Source organism: Diabrotica virgifera, chromosome 2 (assembly GCF_917563875.1).
Source record: "Diabrotica virgifera virgifera chromosome 2, PGI_DIABVI_V3a".
In the NCBI taxonomy this organism is placed as follows: domain Eukaryota; kingdom Metazoa; phylum Arthropoda; class Insecta; order Coleoptera; family Chrysomelidae; genus Diabrotica; species Diabrotica virgifera.
The window spans coordinates 200,386,732-200,398,202 of NC_065444.1; the positions used below are offsets into that span (position 1 = coordinate 200,386,732).

Consider the following 11,471-nt stretch of genomic DNA (forward strand, 5'->3'; position numbering starts at 1 on the left):
TTATTGAAAGCATTACCCTTATGGTTCTTTTTATTTATGTCAAACAATAAAAAACGCTGGACGGAAGGGCCGCCCGAGAACTTTCTCGTACCGATCTATTATCGTTATGGTACTAGATACTGGCATTCTATAAAAATAACAAAATTACTCGTTATTTTGATATTTTAGAAACACCTTCTGTACTTGAAAGTATTTTATGGTTCTACGCATCATTAATTCCTGCATTTGAGAAAATGGTCGATGCCATATTTCGGGGACACACTATAGATGTATAGATTATTGCATAAATCAATAGAATATTATAGTCATATTTTCATTTCAAATTAGTTCATCTTTCTGAGAAATTAATAGTTTACAATATTTGCATTTCATTCTATTTCAATTACGCCAGTCAATGCGCGAGATTAAGAACAAGATATTATCTCCGAATTCTATCCTACTGCATGGATTTTAATGAAATTTTGGGAGTAGCCCAATCTCCTAATTCAAAGAGATTGCTCTTAATTCAAAGTCTATCCTATATACTATGGCGCTTTTATCGTGGGGGCGGTTCCCACCACTTCTCAGGGGTGAAATATTTTTATTTTCGAATTACATGGAGAAAAAGGAAGATTTTTAAGAAAATTTAAAAATTCATTCTATAATTTGCTCACATTTTTTACAAAAACCATTCATGTTAAACCCGTTCAACTTTTTGAAAGTAGAAATAACACTATATTAAAAGGTATTGCAAAATAAAAACAATGCATTTAAATTATGGTGGATGGGGAGTTAAATGTATATACTTTTCATTTTTCCTTAAAGTACATTAGTCATATATTTTTTGCACCATATCTCGCTTAGTTTGTATATAACCGACATTTAACGATGCTCGTTTTAAAGGCCTTTTCAAACACTACAAAAGGTGTTGGTAGCATTATACACCTAAAACCTACCGTTCCTCTGTTATTTCAAGTTGAATACACCAATTTGAGAATGAACCAAAAAACAACTATTTTCACCTACCATATCTCATTTTGTATTATAAATAGAACATTCACGAAGGAACGAATCTCTTTATTATTTATAATCTAAAAAATGTTTTATATGGTGCAATAATAGCAAAATTTCTATTTACCGTAACTTTTCGAGTTTTTGAGCTACAGCAATGAATTTTATGTCATTGGAAAGGTAATTTTGCATTCTTACAAAATATGTAAAAATATATAGGGCGTATCTAAAAAAATTAAGATTTTTTATTCATTTCCGGTTCAACCGGAAGCCATATTTTTGGTAAAATTTATTGTGATAATAGATAATAAAGTACCATATATGTCTGCAGAATTTCAAATTTTAGTTTCTATTAAGAAAAAAGTTACGGGCACTCGAATATTTTTTTATAAAAAAGTCATAACTCCCCTCCTATGGGGAGTTAAGAAATCTGACTAATGTCAGTCAATTTACCGATAGGATATAAAAAATATATCAAAAAATAAAAAAATTCCTTGGAACCATTTTTGAGAAAATCTAGTTCAAATTTATGTCAAATTTTGACCCCTTAAATATAGGCAACCCGTACCTTTTTCTGAGAAACGATAACATTCTTCTTATAGCCCCATCTTTAGGCTATATAACGACTTTTTCAAATTAAACTTATCTTAAACAAGTTTTTAGATAGGTAGGGAAATGTGTCGGGTGGGCGGTCGGCCATGTTGGCCGCCATTTTGAATTTGGAAATGTCAAATTCCGTATTTTTATTTACCTATCGATGAGCTTACTTTGAGTTGAAATTCATTCATTTCGGTCAAAATTTGCAAAAATGGGCCCTAAATAACCCCCCTATTTCGGCCCCCCTTTGAGAGGTTTTTTTAAAAGCTTAGTTTCTCGACAAAATTCTCTTAAACTTATACCGAATTTCATCAAAATCGGTCCGGCAGTTTTTGCTGGGCGGTGGCGCCATACGTACGTACGTACATACTTCCGACATGTTTTTTCTATTTGCTTTTTAGACTCAGGGGGACTCAAAACGTCGAAAAAAAGTGAAATCTGAAAAAAAATTTTTTTGCACGATCCTATAACTTTATTATACTATACTACGTATATAGTACGATAAAGTAAAAAACCGCTAAATCGTGGCTTTTGATTCAATTACATCAACATACATTGATATTTACTTTATCGTACTACATACGAAGTATGAGTATAATAGATAAAGTTATAGGATCGTGCAAAAAAAATTTTTCAGATTTCACTTTTTTTCGACGTTTTGAGTCCCCCTGAGTCTAAAAAGTAAATAAAAAAAACATGTCGGAAGTATGTACGTACGTGTGTCGCCACCGCCCAGCAAAAACTACTGGACCGATTTCTATGAAATTCGGTATGAGTAAGTTTAAGAGAATTTTGTCGAGAAACTAAGCTTTTGAAAAAAATCTCTCAAGGGGGGGTCGAAATAGGGGGGTTATTTAGGGCCCATTTTTGCAAATTTTGACCGAAACGAATGAAATTTAACTTAAAGTTAGCTCATCGATAGGTAAATAGAAATACGGAATTTGACATTTCCAAATCCAAAATGGCGGCCAGCATGACTGACCGCCCACCCGACACATTTCCCTACCAATCTAAAAACTTGTTTAAGATAAATTTAATTTGAAAAAATATTTATATAGCTTAAAGACGGGGATACAACAAGAATATTATCGTTTCTCAGAAAAAGTTATGGGTTGCCTATATTTAAGGGGTCAAAATTTGACATAACTTTGAACTAGATTTTCTCAAAAATGGCTCCAAGGAATTTGTTTATTTTTTTATATATTTTTGATATCCTATCGGTAAATTGAATAACATTAGTCAGATTTCTTAACTCCTCATCGGAGGGGAGTTATGAATTTTTTATAAAAAAATATTCGAGTGCCCGTAACTTCCTCTGTAATAGAAACTAAAATTTGAAATTTGGCAGACATATATAGTACTTTATTATCTATTATCACAATAAATTTTACCTACAATATGGCTTCCGGTTGAACCGGAAATGAAAAAAAAATCTTAATCTTTTAGATACGCCCTGTATATTTTTACACATTTTGAAAGAATTCAAAATGACCTTTCCAATGACATAAAACTCGTTGCTGTAACTCGAAAAGTTACAGAAAATAGAAATTTTGCTAGAATCTTGTGTGTGTCCTCTCTCACACGATCATATAGCAGAGCATTATTATAGGGCAGTCAATGAGAGTATTTGGCTCCGAATTCCATCCTACTAAATCGATGTACTTGATATTTTCACAGTAAGTAGGGAATAGCTCAAGAAACAAAATCTACCCTATATATTATGGAGCTTTTATCTTGGGGCAATTCCCACCCCTTCAAGGGGGTAGAAAATTTGTTGGTCAAAATAATCATGGAAGTGGCTAGAGAACCTATTTTTAAGTAAAAATTGATCTATACTTTTTTTTGAGAACTCAATACTTTTTGAGTTATGCGTAGTTGAAAATTGGCCATTTTCATTTAAAAATGACACGTTTTCGGACGGTTTTTTGTGAATACCTTAAAAACTATGCATCAAACTAAAAACACTATATAATTTTCTTTTTAGATTATAAATAACAAAGAGATTAGTTCCTTCGTAAATTTTCTATTTACATAAAATACAAAAAAAGATATGGTAGGTAAAAAGAGTTTGTTTTTTGGTGCATGCTCAAAGTGCTCATGCTTTTGTAGTGTTTGAAAAGGCCTTTAAAACGAGCACCGTTAAATGTCGGTTACATTCAAACTAAGCGAGATATGGTGCAAAAAATTATATGACTAATGTACTTTAAGGAAAAATGAGAAGTACATACATTTAACCCCTCATCCACCAGAATTTAAATGCATTGTTTTTCTTTTGCAATACCTCTTAATATAGTGTTATTTCTACTTTCAAAAAGTTTGACGGGTTTAAAATGAAAGGTTTTTGAAAAAAATAAGAACAAATTATAGAGCGCATTTTTAAATTTTCTTAAAATTCTTCCTTTTGCTCCATGCAATTCGAAAATAAAAATGTTCTATCTACGAGAAGTGGTGGTTACTGCTACCGCCCCCATGATAAAAGCGCCATAATATATAGTATATATATAGGATAGACTTTGAATTAGGAGATTGGGCTACTCCCAAAATTTCATTAAAATCCATGCAGTAAAATGCAAATATTGTAAACTATTAATTTCTCAGAAAAATGAACTAATTTGAAATGAAAGTATGACTAATATTCTATTGCTTTATGCAATAATCTATAGTGTGTCCCCGAAATATGGCATCGAACATTTTCTCAAATGCAGGAATTAATCATGCGTAGAACCATAAAATATTTTCAGGTATACAAGGTGTTTCTAAAATATAAAAATAACGAGTAACTTTGTTATTTTTATAGAATGCCAGTATCTAGTACGATAATGATAATAAATCGGTACGATAAAGTTCTCGGGCGGCCCTTCCGTCCAGCGTTTTCATAATTATCTTAAAATCAGAGTTAGGCTATGGAAAATGATATCAAAACAATAATTGTCAATTAATGTCAAATAGATTTTGTGATATTAGTGGTGTCATGCTGCCAGAACGCGCCGGAACGACGTTCCGGCACTGGTTAAGAAAAAAGCAACAATTAAAATGAAATAAAAAGCAACAATTCCAGAATTTAAATATTTTTGAACTAAGCAAATGCATATACATTTGAAAATATGCAGACGTAACTTGTATTAAAAAACATCAAGTAATATTTTACTTGTCAAAAAGTTAGTAAAAGTGCGTTCTGGCACTGCTAATTTTGCCATGACACCACTGGATTAAAGTCATCGATGTTAATAAGTGAAGGTAAAGTTATGGATGAGAACATTTGTTCAATCATCAATAGATTTTGTAATTTTCGAAAATCAATTCGAAAATCGCGAATATGTTTCAATTGTCACAGTATAGTGTAAGAAATATAATTAGGAGATACAAAACCTCAGGTTTTGTCATCACAAAACCTATAAATGTAGGAAAAAGTAAAATAGCGAAGCAGATAGAAGGGAATTAAGACGCATTATAGTGAAAAACCGACGTGCAACTTATCTAGATTTAAGTAGTTTTTGGAGTAAACTGGTTGGAACACACGTTTCTAGATCGACATGTCACTGAGAGGTCCATAAATTAAGATTTTCTACTTACAAAGTGATTGATAAAGTTAAAAAAATCAATACGGATTCTTTGTGAAAATTTTAATCTTATCTCAGACTAACGAAAATCCAGTCTTAACATTACAACACAAGACAATTAAGTTAAAATGGTCAAAAGAGCATTGAGGTTGGACAAATTCACTAAGGGATACAATACAATGGAGTGATGAATCCAGATTTGAAGTTTGTGTTGGAGTCGAGTTGGATACAGTAGGAGTAAAGTAAAGCTTTTCAGCTTAATGTTTTAACAGAAAAGTCAAATTTCCTACGTTTATCATGGTCTGGGGCAGCATGTCATTGAATATTTTGGAAAAATTGCATTTTATCGATGGAATCTTAAATCAGGGCAAATATTATTTGAAGGTTTTAAATAATTTCTTACCGATTATGGAATAAAGTTGTTTCAATAAGTTTAAATTAGCGAAAGATTTTGTCTTCCAACGAGATGGCGTAGGTTGCCATACCTCAAAAAAGAGTTTAAACTGGATTGGTGACCACGGTATACTACTTCTGGAATACGTTTCTAACAGTCCCGACTTGTCCCCGAGAAAAACTATTGCGCCTTTTTTTACGCGAAATAAAAAAACATTGAGGAAACATCCTGCTAGATCCGTCAAAGAACAAAGCAAAACTTGCAAAAAATATGGGATCCATTTACACCAGAGTGTTGTCAGAACTTTATAAAAAACTATGCCTAGAAGAATTTTGAATCTAATTAAAAATAAAAAAGATGTCACTTAGTTGTAAACTTCCACATTTGTTTTGTTAAAATTAGATATTTTTGCGTTTTTTTAATTTGTTATTATTCTGTTTAATTAATCGTTCTTATTAATTTAAAACAAATTTTGTATACTTCTGGAAATTCAAAAATTATCCATGAATTAAAACTTTCAAAGTTTAGGTATCCTGGTTGTTTTTGTTCTATAAAATTGGATTTTCTTTTAAATCTACATTGGGCCAACTGATATGGGAAGGGGCTCGTATTTAATTTGACAAATTGCTCCAAAAAATAAATTTGTGGCCAGTAGCGGATCTAGACTTTTGCCTTGGGAGGGGAAATTTGCCATAGGGGGAACTTCCAATGAAATACCAAACAAAAGACATAAAAAAGATAAACCAAAACTACATAAAGACTGATATGCATTAAGTTCCCTTAATTTTTCCAATTAGTGTGTTTAATGGGTTGAATTTGTCTGTCTGTGGAAGTTTCATGTCAGCTAATATATTTTTATGTTTTAATAATTTTTTCCTTTAATTTTGGAATATGTTAGGAGGGGAAATTTCCCCATTTTCCCATCCCATAGATCCGCCACGGTTTGTAGCAAAGATGTGGTAAAGATAGCCCTCTGGATAGGTTATCTTTCTTTAATGAAGGAGCTAAAATCAACCTCACAGTAATGGATCTTATTTATGGGAATAAAAATTGGATAAATAGCAATGAGTCAGTTGAAAAATATCGACAAAACTAGGATTGCTCAAGCCAATAGAAGGATCAGCAAGATATAAAAAAAGGCAGAATTATGAAAAAACGCTTTGACCAACCATTTAGAGCTTTTACTGGACAACGGGGGCACCTAATATGCACTAGAAATCACTGATTAGGGGTAAAAAATAAATATGACCATTTTATTCAATAGTAAAAAACTGGGAAATGTTTTTCTCAAAATCTGCTACATCAAGCTCAGTAGACAAAATTTTTTTGGATACTTAATATATTTTGGATACTAATACATATAATATATGGTGTATTCCACAAATATACGACTGTTTTGGATTATTGCGACAACGAATATTTTAGTGTGCAACATAAGAAGTACGAAAGTATTTTGCTCTAATAATTACTCCAATAAACAACAATATAATTTGCAATTTACTTTCATTCTTCATATTTTGCCCAGTAAAATATTCGTTGTCGCGATAATCCAAGAGGATCGTATATTCGTGGAATGGGGTATACAGTATGTCCCTGTAAGTTGGAACCATATGGAAAACTTTTTTATTATTAATTTTATGAAAAAAATTTATTCTTCATAAAAAGCATGGTCTCTAAAACCTAAGATTCAACCATCAGATACCAAATTTTATGAATATTATATGAGGTATGTCAAAAAATATGAATTTCGAAAATTGTGATTATGAAAAGTGGTTTATATAAAGTTTAAAAAAGCATCCCACATTTTTAATACAGGGGTAAATTCACCCCAAAAACAGGCATTTCGAACTATCTATAAAATCATCTATAAAGCCCATGTAAATATAAAAAATTAACTTTTTAAAGGTTTATTATTAGGGATTAATTTTATAACTTAACCATCATTTTTAAGAGGCTATTAGGATAATGAAGGCAGAATATTTGTGGACCTCTTTAGTTTTAAATTTTTTGTTAGAACCCATATTTATAATTATGTGATAATTACTGTAATATTTCTCCAATTAATATTTATAAGCTTGTAGTTCTTATTTGTTGTTAATCTATTTGAAAAAATATTACTTAAATTATCCAAATGTTAAAGATTTCAAAATATTCCAAGTTTCCAAACTTTATAATTGAATCGGTCATTTCAGAAACCTGATATGTAAAAAAAAAACGATTTTCGTTTTTTTCCATTTTTACTACCCTTAGATACAGAGTCACATGTTTCAAGAAAAACCTGACCCGATTTAACAGTCTAAATGAACCTAAAGAGTAGAGAAAATTTTTCTGTATCCAGAGAAACCTGGCAACCCCGAGATGTTTTTTGTCCTTTTCCACAACTTTGTTTATTGGACATGTCAGGTTTTATGAAACGACTGATTCATTTGGAAATTATTTTTTTCTTTATCTAGTACTACTAATTCATATGTCTTATTAAAACATCATCTACTTACTGTTATAATCATACAATGGTTTTCCTTGACAGCTCCACAACAACCAAAGAATGCAATGATAAAGATGATCACCCCTACTATAATGAGTGCCAAGGGTATGGACTGATACCCCTCATAAACAAACTGCGAATAATGTGCATAAACAATGTGGACTACAGCTCCAACTGTAAGGATAGCTATGCCAGATATCTGAAACAAAAAAAAATATTGATGTGTAAGTACAAATTTAAAGGGACATGGGGAAGGGGAGATAAAGACAAGAATAGCAAAAGGAAATAAAAAGTATGGAGCATTCTTCTTCTCAGGTGCCATCTCCGCTACGGAGGTTGGCAATCATCATAGCTATTTTAATTTTTGAGGCAGTAGCTCTAAATAGTTGTTTTGAGCTGCATCTAAATCATTCTCTCAGGTTCTTCAGCCATGAAATTCGTCTTCTTCTGATGCTTCTTCTGCCATCTAACTTTCCTTGCATTATGAGTCGCAGGATGCCATACTTCTCGCCCTGCATCACTTGTCTGAGATACTGTAGTTTTCTTTCTTTAATTGTAAGTTTAACTTCCTTCTCTTTACCTATTCTTCTCAGTACTTCGTTGTTCATAACTCTATCTATCCAGGAAACCTTCATAATTCTTCTATAGGTCCACATTTCAAAGGCGTTAAGTCGTCTCATTGTCTCTACATTTAACATCCATCATTCCACTCCATAGTATAGTACACTATATACGTAACATTTTGTTAGGCATACTTTAAGAGCTAATGTTAAATCTTTGCTACATAGGACCTTTTTCATTTTCATAAAATTAGAACGTGCTTTTTCGATTCTGACTTTGATTTCTACAGTGTAGTCATTATTTTCTGTTATAAGTGTTCCTAGGGAAGTGTACTTTTTTAGTAAGTGTAATTTTCATAAACTTCGTCTTTTTGATATTGAGAGAGAGTCCGTACTCCCTACTACACCTTACTATTTTACTCATGAGTCTTTGCAGGTCTTGTAAACTATCGGCTATTATTACTGTATCATCTGCATATCTGATGTTGTAAACTAAGACTCCATTTACTCTTATGCCGACTGTTTTATCTTCCAGAGTTTCTGTCATTACCTCTTCAGAATAAGTGTTAAATAATAGAGGGCATAGTATGCAGCCTTGCCTGACTCCTCCCTTTATTTCTATTTCATCAGATGTTTCTTTTTCAATTCTTACTATTACTCGCTGATTGCAATAGAGGTGTGTTAATATTAGTCTTAAATCTCATTCATCTAGGTTTTTAGTTTTCAGAAACTAAAAACTATGGAGCATTGTGATAATTTATTAAATCCAAATATGTCTCAAGAAAAACCAAAATTAGAATCTACAAAACAGTTATAAGGCCTACAGTTATGATGCATGCGAAACATGGGTGCTAAAAATCAGAAATAGACCTTGTAGAAATATGGGCAATGAAAATACAAAGAGGAGGTGTGAAAATAGATTATGGAAGTGTGAAAATAGGTTATCAACGAAGAAGAAGAAATTACAAGGAACTCGAAGAACTATATCTATCTATCTATCTACGTAGCCCATGTTATCCACTTTAGGATGTAGGCTTCCCCTTCTGGTCTGCATGTGTGTCTGTCCTGAGCTAAGTTTATAGTTCATCCATCTGGGATCGGCTTGCCCCTACAAGTTATCAACCCATCTCATCTGTGGTCTTCCTCTACTTCTTTTGTATTTGTATGGTCTCCACTGTAGTATTTCCACTTCCCTTCTTGTCTTGATTTGTGTGTCCTGAGCTAAGATCATTCATCTGGGACCAGCTTGCCTCTTCAAGTCATCAACCCATCTCATCTGTCGTCTTCCTACTTCTTTTGTATTTGTATGGTCACCAGTGTAGTATTTCCTTGTTCCACCTATCGTCTCTGTGTCTGATGTTGTGCCCCTCTGAATTTCCATTCCAATTTGGCTACTTTTTCTCTTACACCCTTCAACTTTGTAATATTTTAAATCCACTCGATTCTTTTTTTGTCCTTTTAGTGTTGCAACATCTGTCTTTCCATTGCTCTCTATGTTTTTATAAGTTTATCCATATTATTCTTGGTTAGTGTCCAAGTTTGCACTCCATAAGTAATTACTGGTAACACACTGGTTGAAGACCTTGAACTTAAGATGTTACGCATATTTTTTATTCTTCAGGATGTAGCTCACTTTGCCAAATGCTGCCCATGCCAATCTTATACGTCTTTTAATTTCTTATGTTTGATTTTCTCTGTATCTGAAGAACTATATAAGGAACCAAAATTAACCACTGCAATCAAAGCACAGAGAATATGATATTTAGGACAAATTGAAAGAATGGGAAAGGAAAGAATGTCAAAAATGGTACTATCATGAAAACCTATACAAAAAAGAAGAAAAGATAGACCAAGAAGCACCAAGCACTTTTCTTAGCACTAAGGCTATTTCAATAAGCAGGTTACACTGTATATGTAATAGTAATTTTGTAATGAAAATTAATTTTTCAGCCCTAGCCCTACAAAGCATGTTGAGTTTAATAAATAAATAAATAATAAAATAAGTACAAATTTATCAATAATTATCAACTATTATCAAGCTCAAATAGGTACTCTTGTTTTTTCGTAAGACTGAATTTTCCGCGGAACATTTAACTGAAAAAAATTAAGCTTTTAATTAGAATTTAAGTAAGCCATGAAATCATTTATCTTTAATACATATTTTGATATTTTATTAACAACGTTCTAAATGATTATTAAATGACAGCAAAAAATATTTAAGACTGTACCTATATTAGTGTTTGTTTTGGTACTGAACCAATATTTTTACTTACGGCAAAAAGCAGGTTGAACGCAAACAACAAATATTTCACACACGACATCCCTCCAGATACCATCTTCAGAATGAATGGAAAACTGTAAATAAAAAACTTTAATCAATAAGTTGTCATGGACACTAATGTTTGTATTCCTGCACCTTTACGCTCAAAGGAATAGATGAGGTTGTAGATATTCGCAGATACTTCTTCGATTTTTAAATATCCAATCGTATTTTATTTGGTTCGGCTGAAACTCACGCGTACCGTTAAATATTTTAGAACTGAAGACCGAAGAAAACCTTAAATTTAAGTGCCACCTTCCGTGTTTTCTGACAATTTAGTCTGCGCAGTGGATTCCCCTACTGATTTAACTATCCCCACTCTTTGTTTTTAATTTCGATTTTTAGAACACTTGAAAGATAGAAAATTAGGAAAACTAGAAAATTTTTCAGAAAATATTTTCTTGTCAAAGTCAAACGTAAACACTAACTGTCGAAATTAACAAGACAATTTTTTCGGTGTTTTGGAATTCTTTAAACTGAAAATGAAATTGGTAAAAATTAAATATTATACAATGTATAACATATTATAGTATGTTTAATAAATTTCAAACTCGTATGTAGCTTA

The 11,471-nt window shown here is 31.9% G+C and overlaps 1 protein-coding gene across 1 annotated transcript in view; it reads right to left on the reverse strand.

The window, feature by feature from the left end:
* Positions 1–11,193, reverse strand: part of LOC126880347 (CD63 antigen-like) — a 179,902-nt gene extending 168,709 nt beyond the window's left edge. Inside the window, exons 1-3 of the mRNA XM_050644151.1 lie at positions 11,003–11,193; positions 10,860–10,941; positions 8,037–8,225 (exon numbers count right to left, since the gene is read on the reverse strand). Of these exons, the coding sequence (XP_050500108.1) occupies positions 8,037–8,225; positions 10,860–10,922 (252 nt within the window). The 5' untranslated portion in view covers positions 10,923–10,941; positions 11,003–11,193. The remainder of the gene's footprint in view (positions 1–8,036; positions 8,226–10,859; positions 10,942–11,002) is intronic.
* Positions 11,194–11,471: the final 278 nt, after the last annotated feature.